General features: G+C 36.7%; 2 protein-coding genes across 5 annotated transcripts; one reads left to right on the top strand and one right to left on the bottom strand.

Annotated features, from left to right (window-relative positions):
* On the bottom strand, positions 1,392-6,579 carry LOC18591371. The gene is made up of 5 exons (XM_007017455.2): positions 6,267-6,579; positions 5,288-5,349; positions 2,828-5,191; positions 2,619-2,727; positions 1,392-2,216 (listed from the first exon to the last, which is right to left on the bottom strand). The coding sequence occupies exons 1-5, from the start codon at positions 6,373-6,375 to the stop codon at positions 1,588-1,590; spliced, it is 3,273 nt and encodes a 1,090-aa protein (XP_007017517.2). The 5' UTR covers positions 6,376-6,579; the 3' UTR covers positions 1,392-1,587.
* LOC18591374 (random slug protein 5) lies at positions 12,447-17,751 on the top strand. Of its 4 annotated transcripts, XM_018125853.1 has the most exons (9): positions 12,447-13,028; positions 14,301-14,362; positions 15,279-15,338; positions 15,494-15,530; positions 15,790-15,884; positions 16,102-16,281; positions 16,438-16,536; positions 16,617-16,862; positions 17,106-17,751. In XM_018125853.1, the coding sequence occupies exons 5-9, from the start codon at positions 15,819-15,821 to the stop codon at positions 17,403-17,405; spliced, it is 891 nt and encodes a 296-aa protein (XP_017981342.1). In that variant the 5' UTR covers positions 12,447-13,028; positions 14,301-14,362; positions 15,279-15,338; positions 15,494-15,530; positions 15,790-15,818; the 3' UTR covers positions 17,406-17,751. The 4 variants fall into 4 exon arrangements, with proteins under 4 accessions (XP_017981342.1, XP_017981343.1, XP_017981341.1 ...); XM_018125854.1 differs by lacking the exon at positions 15,279-15,338; XM_018125852.1 differs by lacking the exon at positions 12,447-13,028 and having other exon boundaries at positions 14,047-14,362.

The raw sequence follows: 19,036 nt of genomic DNA on the forward strand, positions 1-19,036 counted from the left end.
ATTCGGTCTTAATAATATTCGAGATTTATCCATGCAATTATTGATTTGAGGCTCTCTACCACATAAAATACCTTGTGGAGGTCTAAATCCCATTGTCATCATACACCCCTTTATTTTTTTGCCTTTAAAAAAGCACACGTTTGGGTCAAAAACTCTATACTGTTCAGCAAAGCTTCTGTCTTGTCAATGTCAATGTCTTGCTTTCTCTAACAATTGAGACTATTTGAATTTAAATCGTTTGACTACTAATGGATTGTTGAATAGTACTCTAATTCGTGACCATAATCCTTAATAAATTTGAATATAAAAATTTTCTATTAAAGAAAAATTATTGAAAGTATATAAGTGGAATTTTTAGAACCATTTTATATTTTATAATGTTAGAAAAAATTTTAAAATTATTTAAAAAAAATTAAATTTTTTTATTTTTTATTTTAAAAAATAGATATTTATAATTAATAATTAACTAATTACTATTAATTAAAATATTGTTTGTTATTTTTACACTCACATGTTGCTTATGCACCACTAACATAGAAAGTGAGCATTTCACATGACTATATCAACATATTACACCATTATTTATTATGACATGTTAGCATGTCACGTTAACATTATGTAATATAAAATAATAAATGATATTTTGATTAATAAAAAATAGTTAATTATTAGTTATAAGAATTTATTTAGTTTAAAATAAAAAAATAAAGATTTGATTAAAACGTAATAAAAATAAAAAAATTATTTAAAATTGTTTGAATAATTAATATTTTTTAAATATTATGTTTTTTTATTTTTTAAACAGATTAAAAGAAATTTTTCATATTGGACTTTATGTTACGGTTGAAATTACAGGCCCAATTTACAACCATGTGGATCGGGTTTCATTCAGCTTTGAGGACAGGCCTCGAGCGAAAGTGTAACAATCCTGTTTTTGCCGCGCTGAGAATACAAAAAAATAAAAAAAAGGAAAAAGTTTGAATTTACCTCCATTTTCCCCAAGTGATTTGGTTCCAAAATTGGAACTGAAATTAATTGGTATCGATTTTTTTTTTCATTTTCGTCCCTACCTGTTGATATTCTTTCAGCAAACAACCGAAGCATTAATCAATTCTCGGCTTCTCGCAATTCCTAGTCGAAACATTCATTGACGAAGGACTTCGGTGCTCTGCTGATTCTTCGAAAATTTACGTTAAAATTTTTGAAGTTTTGGAGCAGATGTCGGATTTGATCTTGCGTTTCTTCCTTGACAGTACTAGATCAAGATCAGGTAAGCTTCACCATTTTTGGTTCATACACCTTTTTTCTTTGATTTTGCTCTTTATATGTTCTCTTTTTATGATAAAACTACAATTTCGAGAGAGAGAGAGAGAGAGAGAGAGAGAGAGAGAGAGAGAGAGAGCTGAATTGATCATTCATTATATGCAAATATTTGAAAACTTGCAAGAAATGCAAGTAAGAATCACAGTTTTGGGTAGTTACAGGGGGAAAAAAGGCTATGGGAAAGTTTGCTCACTGATACAAACAGTAACATAATACCAACTCTGCTTAAATAGTTTCATAGTTTTTTTTTTTTTTGGTTTTTTCCTACTTAACTGAAGCACTTATGCCTTTGAAAAGATCTCTGGTAATCTCATCTAGGAGTCCATTAAGCACATACTTTTCCACATCCCTTATAACATCATCTTTCTCAAGGAATGCAAACATCACGCAGTTCCAACCCAAATCCCACATACAATTCACATCTGGTTCCTTGCTGTAGACATCGGCCTCAAGCATCTTCGGTAGGTAGTCTTCGAAGGGAGAATCTTCTCTCCCATCCCTTCCATATAACTTCAACTTATCAAAGTCTTTACACATTTGCTTGACCAATTCATCCAAGGATTTTGCTTTTTTTGAAGTGATGGATACCTTCAGGAATGGATGAACGCTTAGTTCCTGCCTTCTGCCTTTCCTTTTCATTACTTCGTAGCCACAGTCTAAAACGAGCTTGCTCTCTTGATTGTGATAGTCGAGGCCGTTTGCATGAAGAATGCTGATGGGAATGTTGAGTTTGAAAAGCGCCTCTGCTGTGTTCATGAATAATTGACTTTTCATAAGTATCTGCTTCAGCTGATTTTCACTCTCTGTCAGTGGCTCTGGCATCTCTGATGTATAAGTTCTTTGGGTTTGTGATTGTGGGGTGTAAGAGATTTCTGTGCTCTCTTCTTGAGTTCCTAAAAAACAATGAACTTTGGAAGATAAGTTTCTTCATTCTTCCCCTTCCCAAATCACCAAGCCTACTAAAAACATAAAAGGAAAAAATCGGATTGCTGCTATTCCTATGGCCTTAATTGTTAGAAAAGATCAGAAGAAAATTAAGGTTTCCTTAAGAGGGCGGTGTAATACACATGCAGCCAACTTTTTATGGTTCAGTCTCCATATGGTAGAGGTGGACATCTTATGCATTTTTTTTTATATGTGCTTGTGTTGTTGTGTGTGCATTAACACCTATTTAAAATTTGTAGAAGTTGGTGTAAGCTCATCTTTATAGAACCATTTGTTAAATGAAAAAGCATTTCATGAGTTGTAATGGGAAAATGTGAGAAAAGCAGTTGAAAATGCAAAATTGTACTTACGTCGTAGAAGATCAGTTGCATTGTTCCTAACTGTGTGTTCTTTGGCTCTACCAAGATCAGGTTCTTGATCTTGCTGTTCATTTGTAGCCATTGGCACTGTATTTTGACACTGCATAAGATCAAAAGAGTTATATGCGCTCCAAACAGAATGAAAGTGGCTTCATTTGTCTGAAATAATTGCTTAATAATTGCAGTAATTGTGATCTTACCCTATCTTTTGGAGCTAAAGCTTGTGATTCATTTAGGCTTTGGCTATCATCTTCTACAGGACTGCACAAAATTGAATTTTTCTGAGCTGCTTTCTGTAGCTCTTGTGCCACACTTGATGGTTGTAGGCTTGCTACTGACCTTTTGGATCTAGTGATCTCTGTTTCCACTTCTTCGAACCTGCTGGCTTTCATTTGATCTGCTTCTCTTGAGATAGCAAGTTTCTCCTGCCTTGTCTGTTTCCCCTCTTGCAAAATGGAACTCTGATGCTTCAGCATCCTCGGCAAGTTAGTAACACTTCCACCTTTTTTGGTCATTACTTCATCGACCTTCCGAGGAACCTCAAGTTTGTGCCCTTTGGCACTCTTTGCCTTCATTGTCGTTTGAACTTGAGGTGGTTTCTCATCCACAGCAAACAGGATACGAGCTTTTGCTGATTCAGATTCTATATCTCCTCGAGAGTAATGCTGACTGGATTTTCTGTTTATTGAATCTTTAATTTTGAAGTTTAAGTTTATTGAACTTCTATCTCTGGCAGGATTTTCTTGGTGCCTACCATCTGGGAATCCATTGAATTGTGTTGCATCAGTATATTCGGTGGAGCCTGTCCTAGTAGTTGCTGCGTGGCTCATTTGTGGCTGCTTGTTTTGCAAATTCGTTGCACCAGACATTGGTTTGGAGAAATTACCAGATACTGGTTCATTTCCCTTTTGTTTCTTCCCCTGCAATTTCTGTTTAGAACTATGTTGTTCCTTCTCTTCTGTTCGACGCTTTTTCTCTTGAAGCTCAGATTTTTGGAGCATGTGTACGTGTTGAAATCCATGATTATTTTGCAGCTTTTGTTGATTGCCTAGGAGAAGCTTGTTAGAATATCTGTTTTCCATATGATGCATGCTTTCACTGAACTCTGTTGTTTCTTTCAGTGTAAGTGCAGATTCTGATCTTTTATGCATATATGGTATCATCTGTTGCATCTCATCCTTGAAAACTGGTTCTTTGGATTCACTTCGCTCAGCACTCCTGTGTTCCCTGTGCTTTATATTATCCTGTTTTCTGTCCTTTTCTTGATTTTCTTTTCTACTTCCGTAGTTATAGTTCAATTGGGCATGATCACTTTGTTGTTTGTCTATCGTGATGTTGGCCTTTCTCGAACTTGTCACTGATTTCATGTCTTCCAAGTCCTTTCGAGGTGGCAGTTTGTCGTGGACAGCAACCCTTGTGCCACCATTTCTAGTTGTCAAAGTTTTTCCTGCTGGTGATGTAACTGTATCCTGAATCAATGGAATCTTGCTGGCTAGTATTACCTTCTGTTTTACTGGTGGGAGAACGGGGTTTGCAGTATCATTTGTCCTTTGTCCAGCCTTTTTGGTAGTTTCCCGTGCAGGTTTCTTCGTGATCACCCCTTCTACCTTTTGCTTTCCAGACTCCTTCTGTGAGGTAACCCTTGAATCTACATTTCCTGGCAGTTCATTGAGCCCCATCAGTTTCGCAATTACATTTGGAATTCTCGACTTTTCTTGTTTGGACGGCAATGAACTTGAGTGATTCTGTTCTGAGAATGCAGTGAGATTTTTAATGTCTGGACCATAGCTAACAGATCGCTTGTGAGAATGTGAATTTGAGACAGCTAGAACTTTCTTCTCATGCTTGGAATTAGTAACCTCTGGAGAGTAAGTAAGAGCTGCCAGCCTCAGCTTGAGATCAGTTCTTGCAACTTCTTGAATGTCATTATAGTTCCTTGATGGTCTGTCAAAAGAAAACGTCGGCCTATCCAATTGCTTCTGATCAGCTATTCTGACAGTGTTCTCATCCTCCTCCTCCTCCTCTAGCAATGTTATCCGACTTTTTCTCTGTGGCGTTGTTAAGTACTCTGAAGCTTCCTGCATGTTTACAAGCATCCTTAGAGACTCCTCCAAATCCATTGCTCCTTTCAATAGTTCCCGCCCAATTTCTATTGAATATCTGTCGAAGTTAAGGCCGTTAGAGCAGGCTCGGAGGATCTGATTTAACTTTTGTGCACCCCTTGATATTTCTTCGATATGGAGATGAGAGAGAGTAGGGAGTTGGCTACTTGAAGGTTGATGCCTACTTACTACACTGTTTCTTCTTTCCATCTTCCCATAATCCATCTGTCTCCTACCAATGTTATGCAGAAAACTGAACACTGAGCTATTGCCTGAAGAATCTGTTCTGCTTAGTTTTCCTCCATTTTCAAGTGCAAAAGCAAGGGCCATTGACAGACCTCCTATTTGTTGTGACTTCTGGCCACTCCCAAAAGGAACAATCTGATTTGATACCTGCCCAGTGGTTACTAATTTACTGCCCCCACTAGACCTGTTTTGTGCACTTCCAGCTCTAAAACCAGTCTGCAGGAAACCAAACATTTTAGCTAGATGAAATCATGATATCTGATTAATCTGTTGTATGAACTGATTACTTCCACTGGAGCTTTGGAAACTTACAGTTTTGAGTGGTTTCGGTTCCCTGGATGATTTATAACTTCTCTTGGAGTAAGCATATGCATCTGCCAAAATATGCAATAAAAGGAACAGAGAATATTATGCATTTGAGTTGCTTGTTGATGGGGACTTTGCTAGCTAGCTAAAGCTCTGTTATCAAGAGTCTAGCCTTATACAGGTTTAATTACTTAAACATCACCAAACTGATGAAAGTTCTCCTGGAGTAACCATATTTAAAAGAAAATCTGTGTTTTGCCTTCAGATATCACCTGTCTATGTCTTACCCCCCCTACCCCGTTTAATTCAATTAAACATAAAGTCATCTCGAAATTCTTTCCTTTCTGTTCTTATACGAAGTAAACAGTTCTCTCATCTTTTACGTTTGACTTTTACGTGCCATGTTTCCAAAAAATAGCTGGAGATGATTAGTCTGGAAGAGGGTAGCAGAGTGAAGAAGCAATGCTGTATAACCTATACCAGACAAATCCAGATTGCCCTTAAAAGAAAAGTTCAACAGATTTTACACTCTTTGAGCTTCCTCTATCAACGTCTACAAGAGAGAAGGATAATTGCTTAATCACGTGGCTGGTTTTTGTCAGGTAAGTGAATTGAATTGCTATTCGCTTTCAAACTTAATTTCTTTGTTCTTTAACTTGTTCTTAGATAAAAGCAGGGGAAAAGAGTACCTCCAGAAGGAAAGAAGAAAGGCTAGTCGTTGGTGCTAGAATGACACACTTCAACAGTTGAATGCATGTGCATGATTTGTGTATTTGTGTGAGTTCATTAGCATTAAATTAGCTTCGAAATGTGCATTAGTAAGTGATGCCTCCTGCTTTTCTAATGTCTCGAAGTCATTCAATAAGAAACATGATCCACAAAAATGGTTTATTACAGGGTTTTAACTGATAAAGATGGACACTGGAATTCTTTGATGCATGCTCCACCATGCGTGTTTATTGCAGAGAGTTCAGGAAATGCTCACCTGCAACCATTGGATTTGTACCCTTTGAGTTCTGAGATGCAGCCATCCGCTCCTTCCGCAACCGGAGGTCATCTAACAGCTTCTGTGCAAAATCTGATCTCTTGGCCATGTTACACTCTCAATTCGAGCAAGGTATCTTCAACTCTCTTTAAGCCAGAATAAAGATAGAATTTCTTTGCATTGTGTTTTGTCCATTACTTTTTCACAGATAAGAGGTGGGAACATGAATGTTTTTGTTTCTTTTTCTAGTTGGGAGGGTTCTTTCAGAGTTGGGTAAGTTGGGAAGTCTAGTCTCGTAGCAATAAAATGGAGTTTGAAAATTTATCTTAGATTGGTTGACGTGAACGTTAGCTTTCTTTCTCTCTCTAGAGGGTCTCTGTAACATCACGAGTGTCCTGACTTTGATTCTAATCCAAGCAATGGCAGAAGTTTCAATGGAAGGGCTTCCATCCCAAGCCTTCTTTACCAGCATCTTTCCCTTCTATTTTCTCTCACTCCCTCTTGATTCCCTCCAGCCACCTGAAAAACCTTTGCATTTTCCTTTCATCTATGTATTCATGACGATTCAAACTGTGGTCTATAGGCAGCATTGCCCATTGGCACATGTCAATTATGGGAACATATCCCAGCTTTCAGACACTGATCTGGTGGAGTAACTTAGAATTCTAAAAGGAAAAGCTAGGTCCCCATCTTTCCATTCTTTCCCTATCTTCATTGTTTCCTTGAACTCCAAAATTACAAAGTTGTGAAGCAGTCCATTTGATTGATATTTTTTAGTTGCAAATAAGAGAACAAAATTAAGGTTAGATAGGAATGGCAGGCCTTTGAAAGGGGGATCTGATAAGTGAGAATTAGTGGGGAAGCGGTCTTTTGGGAGCTTTAAACTGACCCCACCATTAACCAAAGAAGCAAGAATTGGGTGGGGAAGAGGTGTCAAGTAATCAATCTTAGTGATGAAACAAAACGGGGGGATTGCAAATTTGCAAGACTAAAACTCCATTTTAGTTAAACAAAGTTCGTTCCAAGGCTGCAAAAAAACAAATGAATTGTGATTGGGTTTCTAAACAAACACATTAAATTTATGATGTGTCGTGGAAGTACCTTATTTTTCTATTTTTAGGTCTTTTTCTTGAGCTAACTACTGCTGACTACTGGACAAGTATGTGCCACCCATTTGATTTTAGAAAAGATATTTAGGACAGCCGAAGGGTATTCTATGTTATTTTGTGGTCTACCATAAGAAATAGCTTCATATGGAATTTTAGGAGAATTCCTTATTGGATCAGGGAGTGTACCAATCAATTCAATTCGAAGGTACCTTGGTTTAAATTGTGAAATTTCTATCACTCAACCTTTGGACTTAATTGTTTCTAATACTTTTAGATAAAACGGAAAATAATTATCTTGTTTAAATTATGGATAGTCCAAAACTAGTCATTTGATTATGAATTTATATTTTTTATTTAAAAAATAAACTTATTATGTAAAAGAAGATTTTTATTTATAAATTTAGAATTCATCTTTTTTTTTTTATTTATGTCAAATCAATGACATCGTTACTGCATTGATTAGAAGAGAGAAATTCACTTTAGTTTGACTTTATCTCAGTTATAGTATCTCTCATGGAGATTACTCACCTTGCTTTGGATCTATCTTGATTTTTATCTTGATTCAGGTCTATTTCAATCTTAGTATTTTTCTTGGGGCTACTTAACTTGGTTCAAGTCTATCTCGATTTTGTTTTGATTTGGATGTGTTTCGATTATAGTATCTCTTATGAAAGTTTTGATATCACTTGTTATGGATTTATATTTTTAATAAAAAATATATTTGTTAGGTGAAGTAAGACATTTATTTATAAAAATCGATATGAAATTTGTGATATATAATGATAGATTAGATAATTTGATAACGTATTTATTTTGGTTGAGTCGCTTATGGTATTTATGTGTTAACCTAATAGAGTTCAGTCCAATCAAATAGGAGCAACCCATACCCGTCATTGGGCTTAGTCCCTTGCAGGCCTAATGGTATCTATAACCCAGGTTTGGGCCTATTTTGGCCTATTAGCCCAAATGATATAACGTTGACCAAAGGCACGTGGCAGTGCAAAGTCGCCATCAAGGCCTCGCCTCGAGAACCTTCTCCGCTATCCAGAGCCGTTAGTATCATGAGCTATTCCTCAGACCCCGGGAAAAAGTATCGCACAAATCCAACCGTTGATCTCATCAACCACAAAACAAGCGAAGCCGTTTGTAAGCCTAATTCCGTTCCAGAAATATCTCGCACCTCTATTTATAACACTTGTGGCGCCACGTTTTCCAGATCCCCTTCTCCCGTTGTCGCCTCTGGCAATTCATTCCAAATCTTCAAGCCGTTGAGGATCTTCGTCTTTTGTCATGGCCTTACCTGTTTGGATCAAATCCGTGATTTCTTTCCGTCCTTTTTCCTCGTCATTTTTCCCTCCATCTGACGATTATATGAATCGATTTCTTTTCAGCGATCAACTGAGGTAAGTCGGCTGATTTTCTATAAGAATTGCTAGCTCGTTTGTTCGGTTGATAGATTAACTAAGCTAGAATTTCGCTCTTTCTTTTGAAGGTTGCTTGTCCTGATTTAGCTAAGTTCGAGTTGTTTCCTCTCTGAAAAGGCTAATATATCATGTTATCGAACTCTGAAATGAATCTTTGGATCTCTGTAGCGGTATTAAGATTGAATCGTTATCTTTGTTGACTATGTTCTGGTTCCTCCGGCGTTTTTAGATTCGGAAACATCGTTCAGATCGGTTTTAAGATTTGGAAATTAAAGGACTGATTTATCGATCGAATTTTATAAACTGTTGCATGCAGCAATCTGTTTGATGCTTTGTATCTGAACGAAGATTATGGCGGTGAATGCGCTAGTATTTTCGGAGCAAGAACAATCTACAAGAGTTTGCTGTATTTTTTGTTAGCGTTTGATTTATTTGTTGATCTAGCTTCTGTTCTATTTTATCGATCTCCTTATTGTAGACTGATGAGCTAGTCATTGTCCTGATATATGGACCTCCGGATTGTAGACTGATGAGTTAGCCATTGTTATGAGTTGAAAGAATCGAGGGTGAGGAAAAATTGTGTGCTGAGAAGAGATAGGTGAACAAATCGTGAGGGAAAAGAAACCGAGTGATTGTTTTGTGTTATCCGACCTTTGCCCTGACAGGTGCGCTTGCATGGCAGGTCAAAAACCCTAATAAAATTTTAATTTTCTTGGTTTTTTTAGGGGGGAGATGGCACGGGAGATAATATTTTTATTTAGTTATTTTTCCCCCCGGCTCTCCCCCTGTGTCTTGTCTCTTTTGTTTTTTTTTTTTCTTAATTTTCTCCTGCATCTTTGATTGCTTATTTGTGATTTATGCCAATCGTGCGATGCTACTCCCAATCAAAGCAAATAAGATAATAAAGCAAGCCCATTTGATCGACTGAAGCAGAATTCTAATCTGGAGAACGAATGGTCTTCGATGATTGTGATTGCAACTAGTAAGGTGTATTCCTTAATTGCAATTTCAACCTAAAAGGTTCAATTCCTCACTTTTATGTTAGTTCTGTTATAATAACATTGTGTCTAATTCCCTGTGCCTGGTTCTGATATGATATACCATTTATTTAATGCCATTTTATACTCCATGAAAGAATTGAGTTTAATCTAATTTATACTGAGCACATATTAATCTTGCCCTCAGTGTAAAATTTTGTCATACATTTCACATGCTGTCATTTATATGATTGGCAATAAAAGCTCAATAACATCCCCTAGAATTATGGGATTGAAGTTTATGTTGATGCTATTGAGCCTGTGGTTGCTGTCCTTTGATTTGATATTAGCTTGCTGTCCAGAGTTTGCTGTAATTTGCTTCAAGAGAAGTGGTGATTGGTCTCTTGTAAAATGTATGGAGGGTTGAGTTCTTTTTTGTTGTAGCATTGCTTGGCATGATTATGTTTAAATTCACCAAATGAGATGCCTTTTCATTGATCAAAAGTTATGGTATCCTTTCTATTTGAGGCTGATGTCAAGATCTTACTGATAGCAACTTGGCTTCATGGTCGAGCACCTTATATTTATAGATGTTTTTGGAGTCTCATGCTTTCTAATCCATTGTGGAAGGTAAGCTGTTTTTTGGATCTTTACTGCATGTACATCAGTTGTAGTGTTTTCTCTTTGATGGCTTGCCTATTAACTTGTTGGATTTGCAGGTCTATGTTTTAACTCTTTTGGAATTTACTCCCTGGAGAGCTTTAGTCAGTCACATTAAGCACCGTATGCGGTAACATTTACTCCTTCAATCATTTTGGCAGGTGTTCACTTTGCGGTTTTTTTTTAGCAAATGTAGCTGTTTTCTGTTACAGATAATTGCTAGAGCTGTCAAAAAGTAGGCGAAGAAATCTTTATCCGATACTTTCATTATGGCAATGGCGTTTTCATTATTGAGTTTGCATGCATATAGAAGCATTGAACCTTTAAATCTGAATGAATATTTGAAAAAGTTTCTGTGAATAGTTTTTATTTTGCTTTACAACTTTGCGAACTTGATTGGGGATATAAAAGTCTGTTTACACTTGCGTTTCAGTTAAAATGCTACATTTTGCCTAATCTTGGCAGGGATTTTAGCATGAAATTGCAGAAGAAAATTTATTTCAGGATTCCTGCAGAACGAAACTCTTTCTGGCCTTGTGTCACTCCAATGATATTACCAGAGTTCATTCCAATAGCTCTCCATACCTTCTCTCTATTATTTGATGCTTTGATTCTGTTTCTTTTAAACGAGTCACTGAGAACTATGATAAGTTTTTGATGATCTCCAAATCTTCTGCATGCTTGGATTAAGTTTCTTTTAATTGAGAGGTATAGCCATTTTTTTGTTAGTTTTTTAGCTTCTGTACGATGAGTGATGTTCTTAGATTTGTTAGGTTGGTAATTCTCTATTTCGTGTTCCGGCCATTTTTTTGCTTCTAATTTTTATCCTATAATTCCCTGCTTCATTTGTTCTTTCTTTCAGGTATTTTATGATACTAGCTTTTCAGTTTTCAATAGTCATTATGCAAAGGCATTTTTCTTGAACGCATTGGTATTTTCGTTGGTTAAGATGAAGTGGCGATAAGAGTGAACATGGAGTAATAAGGAAAGATTAAATTATGTCATTGTGGAAATTTTACAGGTAGGCTCGTACTGTTTGTTCTGGGTTCCGTTAATTATGAATTGAAATCCTAATTTAATTTGGTAAAGTTGACACCTGGCAATATTGAACTGGTTTACAGAGTTAAAAAAGTTAAAAAGATATTCATTTTTGCTTTAAAAAAAAGGGATGAAGGGCAGCAAATCTCTGGTGGTGGTTTGTGAAGGCAAGTATTCTTAGGCTTATAAGTAGTATTAAACAAAACGGGGAGTGGAGTGGTTGAGAAAGAAAGGTAATAAGATTGATGGAATTAGAACCGTCCCTGATGTGGATCCAAAAGCTCAAAATTGGTAGAGCGCTCAAACGTTCAGGTTTGGGAGGGTGGTGGTTCGAGTCCACCTGGATCCATGGTAGTTCTAAATCTTGAAAGTTATTGAAGGATTTTTAACTCTTTGTTGCGCTGCTGCTGAGCCTGTTATTTATCAATGATCAGGAAATGTGATGCCCCGTGGTAATATATTCGAGCAAGTTGGATACAAATTTCTAACCTTTCAAATTTGTTTTGATTTATTTTTTTGTTTTAAAATTTTGAGAGAGAGAGAGAGAGAGAGAGAGTGAGTTGGAACGAAACGAGATGGGGTGGAGGGAGAGTATGGCGGCGGAGGGGGACGACAAAACCGGTGGCGACGCTGGAAAAAGTAAGGGAGGCAGACGTTTGGGAAGAATAGGGAGAGGCAGTAGGGATGAAGAGAGGAGAGGAAGAGATGGAGTCAAAAGCTGTCATCGGATGTGGCCTTTGGCTGCCAGATCGGCGACAGTGCTAGCCTACCATTTCAATGACCGCAAATGGTAAATATGACATGATATAAATTTTATATCTGTTAATGATTGCTTTTATCTATAATTAACACTATACAAATTTCTATGAAAAATTTTTATTTTTAACATTTTTTATTAGAATTTACGTTATAATATTGATTATTTTTTTAAAAAAACTGTCTACGTCTATTATTGAAAGAATGGCAACAAATGGAAGATGTATAACAGTGAAATGTAAGGGTAGTGAAAGTGAGTTTTGGAAGTAGAATCAGCTTTATCCAACAGTCCAGTATATAGAGCTCTGATTACAGAGACGAACAAAAAGGGGCAAGGTAGAAAAAATACGCTCTCTCCCCATCCTTCTCTTCTCCTGTATCTTTTTCTCGATGCTTTCGTTACATTCGCTTTTATGTAGTGCTGGACGCATCATTCTTCGCAACGTGCATGGGATTGCCAGTAGCCAAAGAATGGAATTAAGCTCCAGGACTAGACTGTTCCTTGCAGGGCCGTATCTCCAGGGAAGCATAAGCTCTTACTCACACGCCTTGTGATTCCTTCCAGTGGAATCTGATACCCTTACCCACAGCATCAAATCGTTTTTCTTTCAACTTTTGGGATTTTGCTTGTGTAATATTTTCATTTTTCTTCGTGGTAGGTGTTTCTTGGCTTTTCCGCCTTGTTTTTAAATTCCTCTTTCGACGTGTCCACCTTGTTCTAAAGCCCTGGCGTGGAATGCCACCGGGTTCATCAAGCCTTTTCCGGGCCCCGCTTTCTCCATCATTTGACCGACACAAGTAAGTTTATTTATTTACGATAAAATCTCGACCTCTTCTTTTTGTGGTCATGTAAAATTTGATATATAGACTTGGAAACAATTACAAAATGTGCATTTAAATCTTAACTTAAGGTTAAATTAATCTGAAATACTTAACACTTATAAATCTGAAATTCTGGTAGAAATTAATAATTGCAAAACGACAATTGAGAATTTTGGTGACAAGGAGGTACTTCTAGAATGGCATGGAAAATCAATTGGAAAAGTCAGGCATGCACTATCAGTCTACTTGAAGATTTGCAGCATGCCACATGTTTCTGGGGACTTTGCCTAGGAGCAGTTTTCAGCACTTAACTTTCTTCTGGATGCCATCAGTCTGGCGGCCGACAATCCATTTTTAAATCCTAAAACACCATTTTCTGTTGTCATTTCCTGTTCACTCTTGGTTTTTCTGTTTCTTTTCTCCATTTTGTCCACTATAATGGTTGACGTTGTTTCTCTCTAATTGTCGACTTTCTTTTTGTTGACCAAGTTTTATTCTTTTTTTTTTATAGTAAAAGTATGCCAAAACGCTACATAATTTTACTAACGTAACTACTTAGAAATGTTGTGAACCCAATGTTAATTTTATATTATATAACTAAAATGATTTTTTTCTGGTGTTATTCCCTAAAAATTACTACTTCTCACACAAAACACATGGCCTGACCTTAAAAAGGCAGGTACGGATTTAGTGTCCCCATCTGTCCCCTGTTCATTCCATTGAAGGAAGAGAGCAAATCCTTCAAGATTTTACTATTGAATTCACGTGTAAAGAAAAAGGAAAGAAGCAAAAAAGTACACAAAAGGATTTACTTACTCCACCCTTTTTTTTCTTCTTTGGCCTTTTTCCCTGTCCTGCCACTGTTAAAAGCTACAGTGTCTTGGATCTAAAATGAAAGATTTCTGTGCCATCGAGTATCAAAATTAGGTCTGCATTTCCTCACAAACGTCAACAGCATGTGGCTTTAGCTTTTGTCCGATAAAACTAAGCCATAAAGACCGAGCAAACCACAAAAAACCGTACGACTCCCGCAAAACTTTCACAAAATATCTGGAGCTAACCACCAAAGGCACCTACTCACTATAATCTAAAAGGCAACCAATCAAGATCGGGTCATTTATAACTCTTTTCCTTTCGCTTCCAGTCTTTCTTTGGCCTAGCTGGTTGTGTGGTAGAATTCCATGGCACTTTCGTGATCAACCCTTTTCTTTTGCTCTTTCTTTTTTCATTTTTTGTTGTTCTCTCTAGAGGGAGGGAGGTAAGCAGAGGAGACTTTTTGCTCTGTTTCTTCACAGGCAGGACTGAAGGAGGTATGTTTTTGTTAAGAAGTTAAAGCCCGGGAAACATCTCTGCAACTTAGTTTTTTCTTTTCTTTTCTTTTTCCAATTCTTTGACTACCCTTGTTTTATTACTTTTCTTTATACCGACTCTTCTTTCATTTTATTTACCTTTTCATATTGATATGTGGAAATTTGAGTGGCTAGTGTGTTTCTTTCTCTATTGTTTTTTCTCTTTCTCGTTTGATTTGTTTTCTAGCACAGAAACAGCTGCAGCAGGGATTTTACTGAATATTGGACAATTTAGTTGTAGTGATTTTTAAGAATGCAGAAGCTTTTCTGGGTTATCCTAGTTAAATTCTATATATTTTTTTAACAAAAAATTATATAAAAGCAGGAGAAATTTCAAGAAAATGAAACTATTATTACTATGTAAATGGAACAAGCACTAGGATTTGGTCAAACTAGTGGTACTATGTAGTGAGGGACAGGACCGCCCAAGTGTTTCCTTTTACTTAATAGGCTGGTGTGAAAGGCATTATCTTTTTTCCTCCATCATTAATGTGTAGTAGAATAAAGCATCTGTTACTTTTTTTCCAATTAATTTAAGTATTATACGACTGTTAGTATTTCATGAGTAATAACGAAATCATAAAGCTCTGTTCTAAATAACCCTTTGTATGAGATCTGCTGTTTCTCTGTATACTTTCTTCTCGTCCATAGTTGGAAACTTTAGCAGTGGTTGAATCATGCCCCTTCCGTTGATTTAACTTGTAAAATGTGTGACCAACTTTAACGGTTACTACTTTTTATGTCAATGTAACTGTTGAGGAATTGACCCCATAGCCCATAAGTATAGCCTAGTTGATGGATTTGCCGGGTTAGTGGTGGAAAATTGGCAATGACTTTGAGAATATAATACTAATATGATGGAATGATATGAAAAGAGGTGGCCCTTCTCAGGTCTGATTCAGGCTTATGTCCCAGAGGACTCATCTCTGTTCCCAAGGCATGTTACCCTGTAGTATCTGTTTTTTTTAATATTTTTTTGCCCTTGTTTATAACATCTATCTAGTTCTACTATCAGCCATCTAAGCAGTGTAATCTCAATTCTATGCATGCCATAGCTGCGCCCGTAATTCACTGCTGATTTTTATGATTCAGCTCTGCTAGCGGCTTGACCTGAAGATTGTTGCCTTTGGTAAGTTTTTTATTTAATTTGATTGTGGTTTTATATTGTATATTACGTTGTTGTTCTTGATTTAATTCCTATTTTGTGTGATTTTTTGGTGCTTTATTGGACTTGATTTCATGTCTGCTTGTTTGTTGTGTTTCCTCATAGACTCTAATTGTCTGATTAAGGTGTACAGGGGCTTGTTTCTTGATTCTCACATCAATGTTTACTTTTTAGTTGATTAATTCTGAAGAATAAGTCTCAAGTCCTATGCAATGTTATGCAGGTTGCACTAAGTTGCTAGGATTAATCACAATGTTTAGTAGATGGAGCAATTCTAATCACGTCCAAGAGAATGATTCATTGCAGCATGAATCCAAGGTAATAAAGTCTGAGAAGTTAGTGAACTTATATTTAACTATGGCAAAACCTTTCTGTTGTCTACTGAGATCTCCTTTTGCTGCTCCTTATGTTGAGAAATCTTGCACCAGTAAATATGTGATCTACCTACTAATAGTATCTGTTAAAATTTGTTTTAGTCTGTCTCTAGATTGTGATCACTTTTTGGTTAATATTTGCTTTTACATAAAAATAAAAGCAGGTCAAGGAGCTTAGAGCTTCACTGCCACCACTATCTGGGCGCTGTTTGAACTATTGCACTGATGCCTGCTTGAGGAGATACATGGAAGCACGAAACTGGAATGTTGACAAATCAAAGAAAATGCTGGAAGAGACAATCAAATGGAGATCAATTTATAAGCCTGAGGAAATACGTTGGGTGAGTTACTAAGTTGTGTTTCATATTTTTCTTCCTTTTAATGTTCATAAAATAGGGTTAATGACGGTGGCTAAGTGATATAATTATAATAAATAGCTCCTCTATAAGTTATTGAGATTAATTTTTACCTAACCACATCAATCGTTTTGTTGTCAGCATGAAGTCGCAGTAGAAGGTGAGACCGGAAAAGTATACAGAGCAAATTTTCATGACCGACATGGTAGGACTGTTCTTATATTACGACCAGGAAAGCAGGTAATTGGTTTAAGTAATTCAAAACTAAATCTTTGAATTATTGTAAATTTTGGAAACTAACATGGTAAAAAATGTTGTAGAACACCACATCATTGGACAATCAGTTCCGCCATTTGGTGTATCTGATAGAGAATGCTATCCTAAACCTTCCAGAGGGTCAAGAACAGATGGCATGGTTGATAGACTTCACTGGATGGACATTGAGCACTAGCGTGCCCATCAAGTCTGCTCGTGACACTATTAATGTATTACAAAACCACTACCCTGAGAGGCTAGCTATAGCGTTTCTCTACAATCCTCCAAGAATTTTTGAAGCATTCTGGAAGGTTTGAATTCTACCCGGTCGTAACCACATTCTGATTCTTAACTGAGTGCGCTGAATGTCTCTTGACTTCTACTATGAGTTGTTGTGTTTAAGAATGGTTTAAACAATGTGAAGAATGAGGTTTGCAAAGCTAAATGACATCACGTTAGTGTATTGCATTAGCATTAGCATTATAAGTTACTGCTAATGCTGATTTGATCTATTAACAGAAATTAACCAACTTGCATTGCTTTCATTTCTGCAGATTGTTAAGTATTTTCTGGATGCTAAAACCTTCCAAAAGGTGAAGTTTGTGTACCCCAAGAATAAAGACAGCGTGGAGCTCATGAGATCATATTTTGATGAGGAAAATCTGCCAACTGAGTTTGGAGGAAGGGCTGTATTGCAGTACAACCATGAAGAATTCTCCAAGCAAATGATCCAGGATGATATCAAATCTGCCAATTTATGGGGATTTGATGATAAACTCCAAAGCGTTGGCAATGGGCACTCTTTAGCTGAGGTGGCTCCGGAACCAGTCTGCCTTGCACCACCAGTCAGTTGAGAGCTACTTGTCATCGGCTTATTATGTAATAAATAGTTATATATTTTCTGTGCAACTGAATGTGAGCTGGATGAAGCAGGCAGTGACCATGACCTTTTGACTAACTGGAGCTGCAAGTGATCGTCAGGTAAGGATAAACATTCAGCATGTTGCTTACTCAAAGGGGATTATTTTCTGTCTTTCCCCTAATGATGTACCTGGCCACCGGCTTGCCATTCTATATCTAGTAAAGAGAAAATAAAGCATGTCATGCCGGGAAGAAAGTTACCAAATCAAAACTCTGAATTTGCTTTATCAAACGTTAGATTTATGTTCCAATTCATCATATGAAATACACAAACACACAGGAATCTCTCATGGCAGGTAACTACTATGCTGATAATTGAAGTAATAGGGGTCTGAGGAGAGAATAGATATGTCCAAAGCTTATATATTTATCAGGTTTCGACGTCCTGTGTGCACAGATTACTGTTCCCCGCTTGAGCTTAATACTCGCTGAAACTCTATAGAAATCACAAACATTGGAAGAACCATAAAAGTTTTATCCAAAGCCTGTACCAAATTTAACAGGGCAATCTTATTCAGATAATCTTAATGGATAAGTGATTCAATGTTTGACAAAAAACCAGCATAGAAGCGGGAGAAACCCAGCAACCTAAATGGTCAGATTCCGACAAAGATTCAGAGGAAATTAGTTAATGACCTCCAGAGATTTGGACTTTTCCTGATGTTCATTTGCAGGCATACAGACCATGCACGGAGTTGGGAAAGTACAGCATCGATACGTAATGTAGTTTCTAGTGAATCTTTAAGGGAATCTACATCTATTTATAGCGTATTTATTTATTTGTAATTTATCTTAAGATATACTTTTTTTTTACCAATAATATTCATTGTGACATTACTGTTTTTGCTTTTGTTTTACATATTTTGGTTGACAAGAAGATTCGGGGAACGTTGAGTATAGGTTAAAACTCGCATAGCTGGTGTGACCCAAACCTAGCTGAGTTGACTTGAAATCGGCTCAGGCAATTTTAGTTGTCGTGGCTTGACCAGGTCATCGGTTGACTTGTCTGGCAATTCCACGGTTTCCTTGCTTTTGACCTTTTTTTTTTATTAGCTGAAACAAATCCAACACAATTTCTTGCCTTTATCAAAGCACGTGCACGCTTTTGAACCCTTTTTGTTTTTGATTAACTGACAACGAATTCCTGGACAAGAAGCTTAAGAAAACATGAATCATGCAATCGAGTAGTGCAAAATTTGGATAAGTCAACGACAAGGTGACAATAATTAAGAGAATTATAATGGGAAAAATGGTAAAAAGCCAATTTTCAAGTAAAAATATGTAGTAAGTTATTTTTATATATTCAGCTACGATCATAGGAGCGTAGGGGTCATCAACTACCCATACGCATGCATGATTCATGCAAAAGCATCACGGCATTGAAAATATTGTAAAGGAAAGAATTTATTATAGAGTGAATATGAGATAGGAACGCAAGGTCAAAACATTGGAATGGCTAGTTTCTAGATTGGTGGCTATGGATGCACTTTTTGATTTCTGAAATTGCATTGGTACGTTCTTCTCAATCTCGAAAATCATCAGGAAGGCCCATTAATTTTTGTGA

This window comes from Theobroma cacao, chromosome 8, assembly GCF_000208745.1.
Source record: "Theobroma cacao cultivar B97-61/B2 chromosome 8, Criollo_cocoa_genome_V2, whole genome shotgun sequence".
Classification (NCBI taxonomy): Eukaryota; Viridiplantae; Streptophyta; class Magnoliopsida; order Malvales; family Malvaceae; genus Theobroma; species Theobroma cacao.

What these genes read in the sequence shown, in the direction of transcription:
- LOC18591371 (XM_007017455.2), bottom strand. Translation starts at nt 6,375, where the DNA reads ATGGCCAAGAGATCAGATTTTGCACAGAAGCTGTTAGATGACCTCCGG. An exon ending in AACCGAAACCACTCAAAACT is followed by an intron (nt 5,192 to 5,287) that starts GTAAGTTTCCAA and finishes GGTTTCCTGCAG; the next exon opens with ACTGGTTTTAGAGCTGGAAG. An exon ending in TGCAACTGATCTTCTACGAC is followed by an intron (nt 2,217 to 2,618) that starts GTAAGTACAATT and finishes ATTGTTTTTTAG; the next exon opens with GAACTCAAGAAGAGAGCACA.
- LOC18591374 (XM_018125853.1), top strand. Translation starts at nt 15,819, where the DNA reads ATGTTTAGTAGATGGAGCAATTCTAATCACGTCCAAGAGAATGATTCA. An exon ending in CATTGCAGCATGAATCCAAG is followed by an intron (nt 15,885 to 16,101) that starts GTAATAAAGTCT and finishes TAAAAATAAAAG; the next exon opens with CAGGTCAAGGAGCTTAGAGC. An exon ending in TATTACGACCAGGAAAGCAG is followed by an intron (nt 16,537 to 16,616) that starts GTAATTGGTTTA and finishes AAAATGTTGTAG; the next exon opens with AACACCACATCATTGGACAA.